Genomic DNA, 17,905 nt, shown 5'->3' with positions numbered 1-17,905 from the left:
ATCTTCTTTGCTGTGTCATAATAAAATAATAGTCCGGTGGAATAATAACAACAATAATGTTAAGAGAGGTCTGGCATAGTTAATAGTAGAGGGCCAGTTGATAATAATAATAATGCAAGTTTAGATAATAGTAGTAGAAGGCCGGTGAAGATGATAATAATAATAATAATAATAATAATAATAATAATAATAATAATAATAACAGAGGGCCATTGGAGTTAATAATATTGATCGGAGGGCTCCTTCCGACATCACCAGGAAAAGGACAGAGTACTTTGTGCAAATTTTTTTTATTATTATTATTTCCACATTTATATCACAATGTGTCCGCTGAAAGGACCAATAGCAAAGTTGCTTCCTTCTGCGTCCCAGGAACACAGAAGTCTATAGTTTACTGTACATTCACTAAGGCTGTTTTTGTTTTTTATTTATTTAAATTTCTGCAAGTCGCTTTTTTCGTCGGTGGATCTCCTCCGTAAGGCAAACGATATCTAAAGGAATGGTAACAAGTCGGGTTTTGTTTTTCTTTCTCTTTCTTCCAGCGCACAAAACAGGCTCTCCGCCTCCCCGGGCCCCCTTCACAGAACGCTTACAGACTAGGATAGCACCTTCCAAAGGGTTGGGAGTCTCCCTGGGGAAGAAAAGGGAAGGAAAGCGGCTTTCCCGGCCTTTTCCCCGACCAAAACGCATCAGCTCAAGGGCAAGGCGATGGCACCAGCAGCAGAGACAACACCTCCAACCCAAAGACTTCAAGGGAGGGGAGGGGGAGAAGAAACCTTGAAGAGAGATGCAATGCAAAATAAAAAAATACAAATTAGAACTAACTACAGTCTTGCACGGTTCACCTCCGAACGTCTCAATGCCATGGGGCTTGTTTTTTTTTTTCAGAAAGGAAAAAAAAATCAACTCAAGACAAATAAATAAGACTGAAACTACTCCTGTGTTTAAATGTCCTGCTCTCTCCTTCACAAAACCCTGGAAAAGCTTTCCACCTTTTGACAACATAAAAACACCTTTTTTTTCGTTTTGGTCAGAAACCAAAACTTCCTTTCTTTCTTTCTTTTTTTTTTGTGTGAACTTTTAACGCCTCCCTTTTGTTAGTCAACCGGTAGCAGCACTTCAAAACGAAAACAAAAAGGGGGAGAAGAAACTGCCCAAAGTCCAGCTCGCTCTCGGACATACCTTTCCCGGCTGGTTTCGTGCCGACTCCTCCGACGCGAGAAGAGCTGGCTTCACTTGACTGCCAGTGTCAAAAGAAAACCACGGTGAGAAGAAGAAGCCTCCGGCAAAAACGGGCGCTCAGTCTAGGCAGACGTAAGGCAGGATGTTGAGGCGCCCGTCGTCGCCGTGCGGGTCCAGCGATATGCACTGCGTCCAATCATACCAGTTACCCTGTGTGTCGTAGCAGCCGTTGACGCCGGGCCAGCGCCGCCCGCCGATGCGCTCCAGGTCGCCGGGCGTGAGCTCCCGCGTGACGCCGGGCAAGTCCGAGGGGCCCTTGCCGTGCGGGGCCAGGACGTGGGTCTTGCGGGCCTCCCGCCGGGTGCTCTCCTCCTGCCGCAGGTACTCGGACATGAAGTAGTGGGCGCCCGGCGTCTGCGCCCCGGAGGACGAGAGCAGGCTGCTCTGGCGCGTCAGGTAGGACTGGATGATCTCGTTGCGCGACAGCTCCTTCCAGTTGGTCTGTTCGAAAGGGCTGTGCAGCGGGAGACCCTTGGCCTCCGGGACTGTCCGCTGCGACGACGACGATGACGGCGATGGCGGCGACAATACAGGCGGCAAGGGCGGCTGCTCAGCAAAAGCAGGAAGGTCCGCTGATACCGATACCGATGCCGCCGGCAGCAGAGAGTCCCGCTGGGCCAAGGGCTTGATCTCGCCCGTCATGGGGTCGAACGTCAGCCGCCGCTCCTTTTTTAACCGCACGGGCTTCACCCCCCCGCCCCCCTCCGACCCCGGCCCGTCCAGGCTGGCCGCGTAGTCCTTGGGCCGGGACTTCTTCTTCTTCTTCCCCTCGAATCCGTCACTACTGTCCCCCCGCAGGACCCCCGGCGAGAAGGGTTCTGGGAGGGGCCCGCCGGGAGAGGCCGCCGCCCCCGGCAGGAAGAGCTGGGCTTCGGGGGCGGCCTCTGGCGCGGGCGGCGAGCGGGACGACGTGGGGCCCTCGGCCGCCACCACGGCCAGCGAAGAGGAGAAGGCGGCGTGCTGCCGCGCAAACGTTTCCAAGCGGAGGCTGCGGGGGCTGAAGGAGGGGCACCGGGGGCTCCGGGGCTGGCCGCCCGTGGCCACAGCGTCCTCCGCTTTCTCGTACAGCACCGCCGTCTTGAGCATCGCGGGCAGCCCGGAAGGCTTGAAGAGTCCCGCCGGGGAGCTGGTGTGCGGCCGGACCGCGTTGATGGGGATCTTCCCGCTGGGCTTCTCGCCGCTCTCCTCGGCCCGGACCCCCTCCGCCTCCTCCGGAGGACTGGGGAAGCTCTCCGGGCTGCCCCCGATCCCGTTCGTGGGGGGCGGGGAGGAGTTCTGCACCGCCTCGTGGCTGCCTTTGGTGGCCTTCGGCAGCGAGGAGGAGGAGGAGGAGGAGGAGGAGGGGGGGCCCTGGAGGCCGTCCCGGGGCTCGCCCCCCCCTTTCCGCTTCCGGGTCCCCGGCTTCGGGGAGTGCGGCTTCTGGACGTCGTTCCGGCTCTTCGCGTCCGGGACGGGCTTGGGTCCGGCCCCGGGGGGCGTCTCCACGCGGCAGTTGTGGGCCCCGCCATTGGCCGACCCGGGGGGGTTCGGCAGCCCCCTCAGAGCGGCCTCGTTCTGGGCGACCGGCTCGATCAGCTTCTGCCAGTTGCGCAGGAGCTTCTTGGCACGCTTGGCGAGCTCCTCGTTCTCCGTTTTCTTCCTGACGTCATTGATGAGCCTCCCCAGCCGCGTCTCCTGGAGTTTCAAAGCAAATAAGGGAAAGAGAGAAAGAGAGGAAAGGGGGGGGTCATTCCAGGAGATTCCTAACAGAGCCACACTGGATATTTATTTATTTACAGTATTTATATTTTTCTCTGCACTTGTTTCTCAGATCTCTGCTTGTTTAGATACTCTCTCCGGTTGAAGGACACAGACTCTGGCGAGCTAGAGACATCTGGCAAGGGAGTAGTTATCCACAACACTTTCCCTTTCAATTAGAACTGGCTGTGGATCGTCAACAAGTGGCAGCTGCAAATTCATCGGGTCTTGCTGACTCAGAGAAATTTATTCATTTATTTATTTACAGTATTTATATCCCGCCCTTCTTTCTCACCCCGAAGGGGATGGATTACAATGAACACATATATGGCAAACATTCAATGCCAACAGACAAACAACATACGGTATAGACCAGGGGTCCCCAAACTTTCAAAGCAGAGGGCCAGTCCACAATCCTTCAGACTGTTGAGGGGCCGAATTATCATTTGAAAAAAAAAATACAAATGAATTCCTATACATGTCTTATTTGTAGTGCAACAGCAACAACAACAACGAAAGAACAATACAATATTTAAAAATGAAAACAATTTTAACCAACATAAACCTATGAGGATTTCAATGGAAAGTGTGGGCCTGCTACTGGCCAATGAGATAGTCAAATTAATTAGGATTGTTGTTGTTGTTGTGTGCCTTCAAGTCATGTCAGACTTTGGTTGAGCCTAAGTCTAAAATTATTTATTTATTTACTGCATTTATTTACTACATTTATATCAAGCCCTTCTCACCCCGAAGGAGACTCAGAGCAGCTGTATGTACATATTATATTATATTATTAGCATAACACAATATTAGCATTATATATTACTATATTGAACTATACCACTATACTATTATATAATATGTAATATATAACATATAATTAATATTATTATATGGTATTACTATTAGTATTATATTGTATAACATAAGATTATTATCAATATTATATGTATATACAATATATTATATTATTAAAACGTATATAAAAATATTATATTATAAAACTGAGGGCGGGGGCCAGGTAAATGACCTTGGAGGGCCGCATCCGGCCCCCGGGCCTTAGTTTGGGGACCCCTGGTATAGACAGACACAGAGGCATTTAACATTTTTCCAGCTTCACGATTCCGGCCACAGGGGGAGCTGTTGCTTCACCGTCCACTAATGGCTGTACAGACAAACAACATACAGTATAGACCAATGATGGGCAAGCTTTTGCATTTGGTGTGTCAAAATTCGCCAAAAAAAAAACCTAGCATGACTTGGGTAGTGTGTCACTTCGAGAGAAAAAAAACATAATTTCACAATATGTATACTTTAAATAACAAAAATGTAATATATAACTGTATTTAATAAATCAAAAACTATTTACTACCATTATTTCCATGTACAACAATCTATGGGACCTCTTGCAGTTTCCACGCTGATTTCTCTCTATTGTAGTTTCAATGTAGTCATGAATAATGAATAATATAATAATAATAATATAATTGTAATAATATAATAATATACTACAATAATAATAGAAATGTAATGTGCATAATTCCCATGGAGTAAACTACAAAACCACTGGACCCAGTCACACCAAATTTGGCCAGAAAAGACATGTAGTCATCCAATCAATCTGCATGCGGCAGCGTGTCCGCAAAAATGGCTAGGCGTGTCAGTGCTGACACGCGTGTCATAGGTATAGACAGACACAGAGGCATTTAACATTTTTTTCCAGCTTCACGATTCCGGCCACAGGGGGAGCTGTTGCTTCACCGTCCACTAGTGGCTGTACTTCCTCATTCCTTTCCTCGTGTTTTGCTGGCAGTTTTATGGTGTTGTAAATGAGTTAAATTAGCCTCCCGCATAAAGCGTACCTAAATTTCCCTACTTGACAGATGCAACTGTCTTTCAGGGCTGCATAGGTCAACAATGGTCGGGGGCTTAACCCAACCCGGGCTTCAAACTCATGACCTCTCGGTCAGTAGTGATTTATTGCAGCTGGTTACTAGCCAGCTGCGCCACAGCCCGGCCCGATATCAGCCAGCATACCAACAGCTTCCAAAGATCTACAGATATAATAGTTTCATCTATGCTGATGATTGTGCCATCACCACCCAATATCTTCCCAAGATCTACAGAGGTACTCGCAGGAACATCCCAGCAAGCAAGAGTCCAAAAGTGGCAGGCTAAAACACGGAACTTCAGTCAGTGGCTGAGACCGAATGAGAGACTCCCTCCCGGGCACACAGAAGACGGGGCTCGAGATGCAGAGTGTCTGGCAAGTTGAAATAATAGTTTCATCTATGTTGACGATCGTGCCATCACCACCCAATATCTTCCCAAGATCTACAGAGATATTCGCAGGAACACCCCAGCAAGCAAGAGTCCAAAAGTGGCAGGCTAAAACCCGGAACTTCAGTCAGTGGCTGAGACTGAATGAGACTCTCCCTCCCCGGCACACAGAAGACGGGGCTCTGGCACCACGAGATGCAGAGTGTCTGGCAAGTCGGCTTATACTCGAGTATATACGGTATTTTACTACAAAGAAAAGCCTCCAAAGGAAGAGATAATAATAATCATCATCATCATCATCACTATTATAGCATTAAAGCTACAATTAACTCCATTTAACATTATTTACTACTATTATTATTATGTTTATGATGTATATTTAAGTTAACTGTAAGCGATTACAGTCCAGGTAAAGGACAAGACGCAACAAACACAACCCACCAAACGTTTGTTTACTTTGCTACTCAGTTTGTATGTCATGGGGAAGCTAGAGATCCACAGAACCAAGCGAAGCAAGCGGCAGCTCCTCTTTCATTTATTTATTGTTTGTGACACATACATACATAGATAACACCCGGCAGAGAGCCAGCGCCTCAACCTGTCACCTAGCCAAGGAATTAACCCTGGAACAAATCTTTGGATTCCTTCTCCAGATCAACTAGGGCGAGGGGAAAGCCAGAAATCAACTCAATTAAAAAACGTAAACTTCGTAAAAAACGTAAACGTAAAAAGACTGACAAAATGGGATAGCACCCCTTACCTGACTAGTCCATATTACTAAAACCATAATAAAGTTATGGCAGAATAATAATAATAATAATAATAATAATAATAATAATAATAATAAAAACAACAAGTGCAGGTGGTCCCGGTGGTGATCGGCACATTGGGTGCCGTGCCAAAAGATCTCAGCCGGCATTTGGAAACAATAGACATTGACAAAATCACGATCTGCCAACTGCAAAAGGCCACCCGACTGGGATCTGCAGCATCATCCGAAAATACATCACACAGTCCTAGACACTTGAGAAGTGTTCGACTTGTGATTTTGTGATATGAAATCCAGCATATCTATCTTGTTTGCTGCGTAATAATAATAATAATAATACATCATACATCACACAGTCCTAGACACTTGGGAAGTGTTCGACTTGTGGCTTTGTGATACGAAATCCAGCATATCTATCTTGTTTGCTGCGTCATAATAATAATAATAGTAATAATAATAATACATCACACAGTCCTAGATACTTGGGAAGTGTTCGACTTGTGATTTTGTGATACGAAATCCAGCATATCTATCTTGTTTGCTGCGTCATAATAATAATAATAGTAATAATAAGAATAATAATACATCATACAGTCCTAGACACTTAGGAAGTGTTCGACTTGGGATTTTGTGATACGAAATCCAGCATATCTATCTTGTTTGCTGCGTCATAATAATAATAATAATAATAATAATAATAATAATAATAATAATAATAATACATCATACATCATACATCACACAGTCTTAGACACTTGGGAAGTGTTCGACTTGTGGCTTTGTGATACGAAATCCAGCATATCTATCTCGTTTACTGTGTCATAATAATAATAATAATAATAATAATAATAATAACAATAATAATAATAATATACATCACAGTCCTAGACACTTGGGAAGTGTTCGACTTGTGGTTTTGTGATACGAAATCCTGCATATCTATCTTGTTTGCTGCGTCATAATAATAATAATAATAATAATACATCATACATCACACAGTCCTAGACACTTGGGAAGTGTTCGACTTGTGGTTTTGTGAAACAAAATCCAGCATGTCTATCTTGTTTGCTGTGTCATAATAATAATAATAATAATAATAATAATAATAACAATAATCATAATATACATCACACAGTCCTAGACACTTGGGAAGTGTCCGACTTGTGGTTTTGTGATACGAAATCCAGCATATCTATCTTGTTTGCTGCGTCATAATAAAATAATAATAATAATAATAATAACAATAATACGGCACACAGTCCTAGACACTTGGGAAGTATTCGACTTGTGATTTTGTGATACGAAATCCAGCATATCTATCTTGTTTGCTGTGTCATAAAATAATAATAATAATAATACATCACACAGTCCTAGACACTTGGGAAGTGTTCGACTTGTGATTTTGTGATACGAAATCCAGCATATCTATCTTGTTTGCTGTGTCATAAAATAATAATAATAATAATAATAATAATAATAATAATAATAATAATAATAATACATCACACAGTCCTAGACACTTGGGAAGTGTTCGACTTGTGATTTTGTGATACGAAATCCAGCATATCTATCTTGTTTGCTGTGTCATAAGAATAATAATAAGTTTATTTATATCCCGCCTCCATCTCCCCCGAAGGAGACTCGGGGCGGCTTACAGCAAAATCAAAATACAAGCGATGATAAAATATGAAACATCAAAGGACAACAACAGAGACCAATAATAAAATATACACAATAGGCGAAAAAACACAATGCGGAATTAAAACATCGAATTAAAAACAATGAGGTTGCAATAGTGGATAAGCAAGGGGCACATTATGAGTGACAAATTCGTAAATTGATAAAAGTGCAATAGATTCATTTAAGGTCGCATTAGGTAGGGAGGGGTCCTGAATAATATCAAGTATCAAATAATAATAATAATAAATTTCCAACCAACGGTTGGGTGGAATTCCCCAGCGAAGGGAAACGCGTCGGACGCCAGGACTCAGCCAAGCGGCCAGAAAGCACCTCCCGAACCCTAACGGATAAGGCCGGGAAGCTGGCCAGGGAGAGGCAAGCTGCTGAACTCGTGGACCTAAAGGTTGCAGGTTCGAATCCAGGGAGCGGAGAGCGCGCCCACTTCTTCTGCCAACCTAGCAGTCTGAAAACATGCCAATGCGAGTAGATCAATAGCTCTGGCGGGAAGGTAACACTGGCGCTCCATGCAGTCATGCCAGTGGCCACATGACTGTGGAGGTGTCTATGGACAACGCCGGCTCTTTGGCTTAGAAATAGAGATGAGCACCAACCCCCAGAGTCAGACATGACTAGGCCTCATGTCAGGGGAAAACCTTTACCCTAGCAGTTCAAAAACATGCAAACGTGAGTAGATGAATAGATACCGCTCTGGCGGGAAGGTAAGGCCGCTCCATGCAGTCATGTCAGTGGCCACATGACTGCGGAGGTGTCTATGGACAACGCCGGCTCTTCAGCTTAGAAATGGAGATGAACACCAACCCCCAGAGTCGGACACGACTGGACTTAACGTCAGGAGAAAACTTTACCTTTACCTATGTTCTGTTTTATAGAACTACAGTAGAGTCTCACTTATCCAACATAAACGGGCCGGCAGAATGTTGGATAAGCGAGTATGTTGGATAATAAGGAGGGATTCAGGAAAAGCCTATTAAACATCAAATTAGGTTATGATTTTACAAATTAAGCAACAAAACATCATGTTTAATCAAAATATCATGATACAGTAGAGTCTCACTTATCCAACATAAACGGGCCGGCAGAATGTTGGATAAGCGAGTATGTTGGATAATAAGGAGGGATTCAGGAAAAGCCTATTAAACATCAAATTAGGTTATGATTTTACAAATTAAGCAACAAAACATCATGTTTAATCAAAATATCATGATACAGTAGAGTCTCACTTATCCAACATAAACGGGCCGGCAGAATGTTGGATAAGCGAGTATGTTGGATAATAAGGAGGGATTCAGGAAAAGCCTATTAAACATCAAATTAGGTTATGATTTTACAAATTAAGCAACAAAACATCATGTTTAATCAAAATATCATGATACAGTAGAGTCTCACTTATCCAACATAAACGGGCCGACAGAATGTTGGATAAGCGAATATGTTGGATAATAAGGAGGGATTAAGGATAAGCCTATTAAACATCAAATTAAGTTGTGATTTTACAAATTAAGCACCAAAACATCATGTTATACAACAAATTTGGCAGAAAAAGTAGTTCAATACGCAATAATGCTATGTAGTAATTACTGTATTTATGAATTTAGCACCAAAATATCACGATATATTGAAAACATTGACTACATAAAAGGGGTTGGATAATCCAGAACGTTGGATAAGCGAGGCTTGGATAAGTGAGACTCTACTGTATTATTATTATTATTGCTCGATGGTCAACTATAGTCCAGCCCTCCAACAGTCTCAAACTTTTAAAGCAAAAGGCCGGTCCACAATCCTTCAGACTGTTGAGGGGCCAAATTATCATTTGGAAAAAAAAAACCGAACAAATTCCCATGCACACTGCACATGTCTTATTTGCAGTGCAAAACAACAACATCAATGAAAGAACAATACAATATTTAAAAATGAAAACAACTGTAACCAACATAAACCTATCAGGATGTCGGCCTGCTTCTGGCCAATGATAGTCAAGTTAATTAGGATTGTTGTTGTTGTTGTTGTTGTGTGCCTTCAAGTCATTTCAGACTTTGGGCGAGCTTAAAAGTCTAAAATTATTTATTTATTCATTTACTACATTTATTTACTACATTTATATCCCACCCTTCTCACCCCGAAGGGGATTCAGAGCAGCTGTATACAATATATTATATTATTAGCATAGCACAATATTAGCATTATATATTACTATATTGAACTATACCACTATACTGTCATATTATATGTAATATACAGTAGAGTCTCACTTATCCAACACTCACTTATCCAATGTTCTGGATTATCCAACGATTTTTGTAGTCAATGTTTTCAATACATCGTGATATTTTGGTGCTAAATTCGTAAATACAGTAATTACAACATAACCTTACTGCATATTGAATTACTTTTTCTATCAAATTTGTTGTATAACATGATGTTTTGGTGCTTCATTTGTAAAATCATAACCTAATTTGATGTTTAATAGGCTTTTCCTGAATCCCTCCTTATTATCCAAGATATTCGCTTATCCAAGCTTCTGCCGGCCCGTTTAGCTTGGATAAGTGAGACTCTACTGTATAATCATTCTATTATTATTCTATCATTATTGTAGTATATTATTACATTATTACTATTAAATTATGATTATATTATTCATTATTCACGACTACATTGAAACTAGAATAGAGAGAAATCAGCGTGGAAACTGCAAGAGGTACCATAGATGGTTGTACATGGAAATAATGGGAGTAAATAGTTTTTGATTTATTAAATACAGTTATATATTTTTGTTATTGAAACTTTATATATTGTGAAATTATGGTTTTTTTTCTCAAAGTGACACACCACCCAAGTCATGCCAGGTTTTTTGGTGAATTTTGACACACCAAGTGCAAAAGGTTGCCCATCATTGGTCTTGATCATAAGAACAAACTGCTCTTGGTGACACAGAGCTTCACACACCCACTCCCCCCCCCCCCCCCCAAAGCAGCCCCATTTATTCCCAGGAAGCCACAACAATCCCTTGCTTTTTCCCAAAGGAGAGACCGCTTGCGGCGAGAACGAGAACGCACCTCGAGGGCCTCTTTGGTGATGGGGTATCTCTCCAAGCTGGAGATCACTTCCAGGACTGCAACCATGTTCCGTATCTAGAGGTGAGGAAAAGAGAAGACATTATTATTATTATTAATATGTTTATCAATACCCCATTTTTTTCTCTCAATAAGGAAACTCAAAGCCGCTCAAAGAGAGATAGATATTATTATTTATATCCGTTTTTCTCTCCATAAGGAGACTCAAAACAGCTCAAGAAATGACAAATAATAATAATAATAAAAGTAAAACAAGCAGTCAAAGAAGAAGAACATGCCCTGGCAGAATATGTAAAGTAAAGTGAAGAACCTGCTTTGATTGAAGTCAAAAATCAGAAACTCCTCAAAGCACAGCAGACAAAAAACCAGTACAAGAAAACCGCACTACAAACTAGAACAGAATCAGTACAAGAAAACCGCACTACAAACTAGAGCAGAATCAGTACAAGAAAACCGCACTACAAACTAGAGCTGACAGCTGGCACAACAAAACATTGCATGGAAATAATAATAAAGAATCCTGGCAGAATATGTCAAGCAAAGTGAAGAACCTGCTTGGGTTGAAGTCAAACATCAGAAACTCCTCAAAGCACAGCAGACAAAGAATCAGTACAAGAAAACCGCACTACAAACTAGAGCAGAATCAGTACAAGAAAACCGCACTACAAACTAGAGCTGACAGCTGGCACCACAAAACATTGCATGGAAAATTCCTTGACAAAACTGAAGGAAAAGCTGATAAGGAGAAGACCTGGCTGTGGCTCACGAATGGGACCCTGAAGAAGGAGACAGAAGGCCTGATCCTTGCAGCCCAGGAGCAAGACATCAGGACAAAGGCAATTAATAATAATAATAATAATAATAATAATAATAATAATAATAGAAGACCTGGCTCTGGCTCACGAATGGGACCCTGAAGAAGGAGACACAAGGCCTGATCCTTGCAGCCCAGGAGCAAGACATCAGGACAAAGGCAATTAATAATAATAATAATAATAATAATAATAATAATAATAATAGAAGACCTGGCTCTGGCTCACGAATGGGACCCTGAAGAAGGAGACACAAGGCCTGATCCTTGCAGCCCAAGAGCAAGACATCAGGACAAAGGAAATTCATAATAATAATAATAATAATAATAATCCTTGCAGCCCAGCAGCAAGCCATCAGGACAAATGCAATCAAAGCCAAGATCAAAAAATCAGCTGATGACCCAAAATGCAGACTGTGCAAGGAAACCGACGAAACCATGGATCATATCCTCAGCTGCTGTAAGAAAATCGCGCAGACAGACTACAAACAGAGGCACAACTATGTGGCCCAAATGATTCATTGAAACATCTGGTATAATGCCATTATTGTTACTACTACTACTACTACTACTACTAATAATAATAATAATAATAATAACCATTGATCATATCCTCAGCTGCTGTAAGAAAATTGCACAGACAGACTACAAACAGAGGCACAACTACGTGGCCCAAATGATTCATTGGAACTTATGCCTCAAGTCCCACCTCCCAGCAGCACAGAACTGGTGGGATCACAAACCTGCAAAAGTCTTGGAAAATGAGCACGCAAAGATACTGTGGGACTTCCGAATCCAGACTGACAAAGTTCTGGAACACAACACACCAGACATCACAGTTGTGGAAAAGAAAAAGGTTTGGATCGTGGATGTCGCCATCCCAGGTGACAGTTGCATTGACGAAAAACAACAGGAAAAACTCAGCCGCTCTCAGGACCTCAAGATTGAACTTCAAAGACTCTGGCAGAAACCAGTGCAGGTGGTCCCGGTGGTGATGGGCACACTGGGTGCCGTGCCAAGAGATCTCAGCCGGCAAAAACCGGACTGCCATAGATATATAAACCCCACTTGTCTATTTTCAAACAGACCTCACAACCTCTGAGGATGCCTGCCATAGATGTGGGAGAAACCTCAGGGGAGAATGCTTCTGGAACATGGCCAGACAGCCCAGAAAACTCACAGCAACCCAAAACTCAGAAATATATATACAAACATATTGTTATTATTATTGTTGATTTATACCCCACTCTTTCTCTCCACAAGGAGACTCAAAACAGTTTACATTAAAAACAATTCAGTACAATTTAAAATCTACAGAAATATAAACATTAAAACAGTTGCTAAAGGTTATATAAGGAGAAAAGGAAAGGAGAGAAGTGAAAGGAGGAAAGAAAGGAAGGGGCTGTGAGTTTTCAAGGCCATTTTAAGCATATTTATTATACAGTAGAGTCTCACTTATCCAACATTCTGGATTATCCAACGTATTTTTATAGTCAATGTTTTCAATATATCGTGATATTTTGGTGCTAATTTTGTAAATACAGTAATTACTACATAGCATTACTGCGTATTGAACTACTTTTCCTGTCAAATTTGTTGTAAAACATGATGCTTTGGTGCTTAATTTGTAAAATCATAACCTAATTTGATGTTTAATAGGCTTCTCCTTAATCTCTCCTTATTATCCAACATATTCGCTTATCCAACGTTCTGCCGGCCCGTTTAGCTTGGATAAGTGAGACTCTACTGTACTGTATTTACAAATTTACCACTAAAATATCACAATGAATTTAAAACACTGACTACAAAAACATTGATTATGAAAAGGCAGACTGCGTTGGATAATCCAGAACGCTGTATAAGCGAATGTTGGATACGTGAGATTCTACTTTAATATGAAATAATTACTGACACCATTTGTTTTTTAAACTTGACTGAAGTTTGGGGTTGTGAGCCGCCTTTTATAAATAAAGTTAATAATAATAATAATAATAATAATAATGGGAAGGGAGGAAAGAAAGGGAGAAAGAAGGAAGGTAAAGGAAAGGAAAGAAGGGAATGGAGGAAGGAGGGAAAGAAGGAGTGAAGGAAAGGAAGAAGGGAAGTATAGTAGAGTCTCACTTATCCAACATAAACGGGCCGGCAGAATGTTGGATAAGCGTATATGTTGGATAATAAGAAGGGAATAAGGAAAAGCGTATTAGACATCAAATTAGGTTATGATTTTACAAATGAAGCACCAAAACATCATGTTTTACAACAAATTTGACAGAAAAAGTAGTTCAATGTTATGTAGTACAGTAGAATCTCACTTATCCAAGCTAAACTTATCCAAGCTAAACGGGTCGGCAGAAGCTTGGATAAGCGAAAAACTTGGATAACAAGGAGGGATTAAGGAAAAACCTATTAAACATCAAATTAGGTTATGATTTTACAAATTAAGCATCAAAACTTTATGTTATACAACAAATTTGACAGAAAAAGTAGTTCAATACACAGTAATGTTGTGTTGTAATTACTGTATTTACGAACTTAGCACCAAAATATCACGATGTATTGAAAACATTGTCTACAAAAATGGCTTGGATTATCCAGAGGCTTGGATTAGTGAGACTCTACTGTAATTACTGTATTTATGAATTTAGCACCAAAATATCACGATACATTGAAAACATTGACTACAAAAATGTGTTGGATAATCCAGAACGTTGGATAAGCGAGTGCTGGATAAGTGAGGCTCTACTGTAAATGAGGGAGGGAGGGAAGGAAGGCAGGAAAGGAAGAAAGGGTATGGGAGAATGAAGGGAAGGAAGGAAAGAAGGAAGGAAAGAAATTGAGAAGGAAGGCAAAGGAAGGAAAAGAAGGAAGGAAGGGAAGGAAGGAGAGAATGAAGGTTGGTAAAGGAGGGAAGGGGTGAAGGAGAGAAGCAAGGGAAGGAAAGGAAAGGAGGAAAGGCAGAGAAGGAAGAAAAGAAAGAAACTGAGAAAGAATGGAAAGATGGAAGGAAGGAGGGAAGTGTGGAGGAAGGAAAGGAGATAAATAAAGGGAAGGAAGGAAGGGATGACGGAGAGAATGAAGGTAAGGAGAGAGGGAAGGAAGGAAAGAAGGAAAGAAATTGAGAGGGAACACAAAGGAAAGGAGATGGAAGGAAGGAGGGAAGGAAGGAAGAAAAGGAAGGAATAAAGGGAAGGAGAGAAGGAAGGAAAGAAACAGAGGGAAAGGAGAGATGGAAGGAAGGAGGGAAGGGAAGAGCAGGGGAGGGAGGGAAGGAAGGAAAGGAAGGAGAGAATGAAGGAAAGGAGGGAAGAAGGAGAAAATGAAATAAAGGAGAGAGAAGGATTTATCCCCTGTTACTTCATAGAATCCTAGAACAGTAGAGTTGGAAGAGGCCTCATGGGCCATCCAGTCCAACCCCATTCTGCCAAGTAGCAGGAAATTTATTTTATTTCTTTATTAGCGACATTTATATCCCACCCTTCTCACCCTGAAGGGGACTCAGGGCGGCTTACAAGCTATATATACATAAAATAAATTATATTATTAGTATAGCACATTATAAGTACTACATAAGCATTATATATTATTATATTGTACTAATAATAATTTTATTTTCTTACCCGCCTCTCCTTGTGGCTCGAGGTGGGTTACAGAATAATTAAACACACATAAACATTGTGAAAATTCCACAAATATCCAGCTTCTGCTTAAAAGCCTCCAAAGGAAGGAAAGGGAAGAAATGGAGAAGGAAAGGAAAGGTGGAAGGAAGGGAAGGAAGGGAAGGGGAGAATGGAGGAAAGAATGGAGGGAAGGAGAAAATGTAATAAAGGAGAGAGAAGGAGAGAAGGAAGGGAGGGAAGAAATGGGGAGGGAAAGGAAAGGTGGAAGGAAGGAGGGAAGAGTGGAGGAAGGAGGGAAGGAAGGAAAGGAAGGAGAGAAGGAAGGAAAGGAGGGAAGAAGGGGAAGGGGGAAATGAAGGAAAGGAGGGAGGGGGAAGGAAGGAGAGAAAGAAATGGAGAGGGAAAGGAGAGATGGAAGGAAGGAGGGAAGGGAAGAGTGGGGGAGGGAGGGAAGGAAAGAGAGACTGAAGGAAAGAAGGGAAGGAGAGAATGGAGGGTAGGAAGGGAAGGAGAAAATGAAAGAAAGGAGAGAGAAGGAAAGAAGAAATGGAGAGGGAAAGAAGAGATGGAAGGAAGGAAAGGAAGGGGAGAGCAGGGGAGGGAGGGAAGGTAGTAAAGGAAGAATGAAGGAAAGGAGGGAAGGAAGGAAACAAATAGAGAAGGAAGGAAGGAGGGAGGGAAGGGAAGAGTGGGGGAAGGAGGGAAGGTAGTAAAGGAAGGAGAGAAGGAAGGAAAGGAGGGAAGGAAGAGGAGAATGGAAGAGAGAATGGAGGGAAGGAGAAAATGAAGGAAAGGAGGGAGGGAAGGAAAGGGAAAGGAGAGATGGAAGGAAGAAGGGGGAGCGAGGGAAGGTAGTAAAGGAAGGAAAGGAGGGAAGAAGGGGGAAATGGAGTAAAGGAGGGAAGGAAGGAAGTGGAGAGGGAAAGAAGAGATGGAAGGAAGGAGAGAAGGAAGGAAATGGAGAGGGAAAGGTGGAAGGAAGAAGGGGAGAGTGGGGGAGGGAGGGAAGGTAGTAAAGGAAGGAGAGAAGGAAGGAAAGAAATAGAGGGGGAGAGGAGAGATGGAAGGAAGGAGAGAAGGAAGGGAGGGAAGAAATGGAGAGGGAAAGAAGAGATGGAAGGAAAGGAAGGGGAGAGCAGGGGAAGGAGGGAAGGTAGTAAAGGAAGGAGAGAAGGAAGGGAAGGAGGGAAGGGAAGGGGAGAATGGAGGGAAGGAGGGAGGGAAGGAAAGGGAGAGGGAAAGGAGAGATGGAAGGAAGAAGGGGGAGCGAGGGAAGGTAGTAAAGGAAGGAAAGGAGGGAAGAAGGGGAAAATGGAGTAAAGGAGGGAGGGAAGGAAGGAGAGAAGGAAGGGAAGGAGGGAAGGAAGGAAGGGAAGAAATGGAGAGGGGAAGGGAAGGTGGAAGGAAGGAAGGGAGGAAGAGTGGGGAAGGGAGGGAAGGAAAGAGAATGAAGGAAAGGGGGGAAGGAAGGGAAGGAAGGAAGAAATGGAGAAGGAAAGAAGAGATGGAAGGAGAGAAGAGATGAAGGGGAGAATGGAGAGAAGGAAGGAAGGAAGGGAAGGACGAGGGGCCGTGTCGGCGGGGCGCCTTCCCCTCTGGGGCCCAGGCCTGGCGGAGGGAGCGGGCGAAGGAGAGCGCGAGGGAGCGCGGTGGGGCGGGGGGCGGCTTACGTTGCTGTTGGGGTCGATGGCCTGGAGGAGCCGGTCCCTGATCTGCTGCGGGGAGGAGGGTCCCGGAGCCGCTGTCATTGCCTCCCTGCGCCGGGAGGAGAGCGGACCCGGGGGCCCGGCGGGCGGGCGGGCGGGCGGGCCTGGGCTGGCGAGCGAGCGAGCGAGGGGCCCCTTCCTTCCTTCCTTCCCTGCCTGGTTCCAGGCCTCAGTCCCCGGCCTCGCCCCGCATCTCCCACCGCAGGAGGAGGCAGGCGGGCGGGCGGGCGGGCGAATGGCGCCGGAGAGAGAGACAGGCCTGAGGCCTACCTCCCTCCCGAAGCGCTCGCTCTCCCTCAACTGTGCGGCGCGGGGCACCCTGGGAAACGCGCCCGCCCGCGCCTGCGCACAACCCCGCGCAGGGAGGAAGGCGGGCGTCACGGTGCCGACGCGCTCTGTGGCGTCACCGCGCCAGGGCCGGAAGTGACGACGCCGCTGGCCCCCGCCTACCCCGCCTCAAGACTTTCGAAGGGGGAAAAGGCGGGAAAAAAGGGGAAGGGGCGTGGCTTCGGGCCCAGCTCGGCTGCGTCCGCGGCTCTTCTCTAAAATCTGATTAAGTGAAGGTAAAAGTTTTCCCTTGACGTTAAAACCCAATCCTATCCGACTCTGGGGGTTGTTCAGCTACTTGCAGTACCTATTGATCTACTCGCATTTCCATGTTTTCAAACTGCTAGGTTGTCAGGAGCTGGGGCCAACAGTGGGAGCTCACCCCGCTCCCCAGAGTCGAACCTAGCCGACCTTTTGGCCTGGATGCTCAGCTACTTGCAGTACCTATTGATCTACTTGCATGTCCATGTTTTCAAACTGCCAGGTTGTCAGGAGCTGGGGCTAGCAGTGGGAGCTCACCCCGCTCCCCAGAGTCGAACCTGGCCAACCTTTTGGCCTGGATGCTCAGCTACTTGCAGTACCTATTGATCTACTCACATTTCCATTTTTTCGAACTGCTAGGTTGTCAGGAGCTGGGGCTG

General features: G+C 43.9%; 1 protein-coding gene across 1 annotated transcript; it reads right to left on the bottom strand.

Annotated features, from left to right (window-relative positions):
- Positions 1-273: 273 nt before the first annotated feature.
- med26 (mediator complex subunit 26) lies at positions 274-17,344 on the bottom strand. The gene is made up of 3 exons (XM_062960009.1): positions 16,902-17,344; positions 10,786-10,860; positions 274-2,916 (listed from the first exon to the last, which is right to left on the bottom strand). The coding sequence occupies exons 1-3, from the start codon at positions 16,977-16,979 to the stop codon at positions 1,300-1,302; spliced, it is 1,770 nt and encodes a 589-aa protein (XP_062816079.1). The 5' UTR covers positions 16,980-17,344; the 3' UTR covers positions 274-1,299.
- Positions 17,345-17,905: the final 561 nt, after the last annotated feature.

The sequence above is a fragment of the Anolis carolinensis genome, unplaced genomic scaffold (genome assembly GCF_035594765.1).
Source record: "Anolis carolinensis isolate JA03-04 unplaced genomic scaffold, rAnoCar3.1.pri scaffold_7, whole genome shotgun sequence".
NCBI lineage: Eukaryota > Metazoa > Chordata > Lepidosauria > Squamata > Dactyloidae > Anolis > Anolis carolinensis.
The sequence above is the reverse complement of the archived record's forward strand: the minus strand, read 5'-3'. Positions and strand labels throughout refer to the sequence as shown.

What these genes read in the sequence shown, in the direction of transcription:
- med26 (XM_062960009.1), bottom strand. Translation starts at nt 16,979, where the DNA reads ATGACAGCGGCTCCGGGACCCTCCTCCCCGCAGCAGATCAGGGACCGG. An exon ending in CCATCGACCCCAACAGCAAC is followed by an intron (nt 10,861 to 16,901) that starts GTAAGCCGCCCC and finishes CCTCACCTCTAG; the next exon opens with ATACGGAACATGGTTGCAGT. An exon ending in TCACCAAAGAGGCCCTCGAG is followed by an intron (nt 2,917 to 10,785) that starts GTGCGTTCTCGT and finishes TTGAAACTCCAG; the next exon opens with GAGACGCGGCTGGGGAGGCT.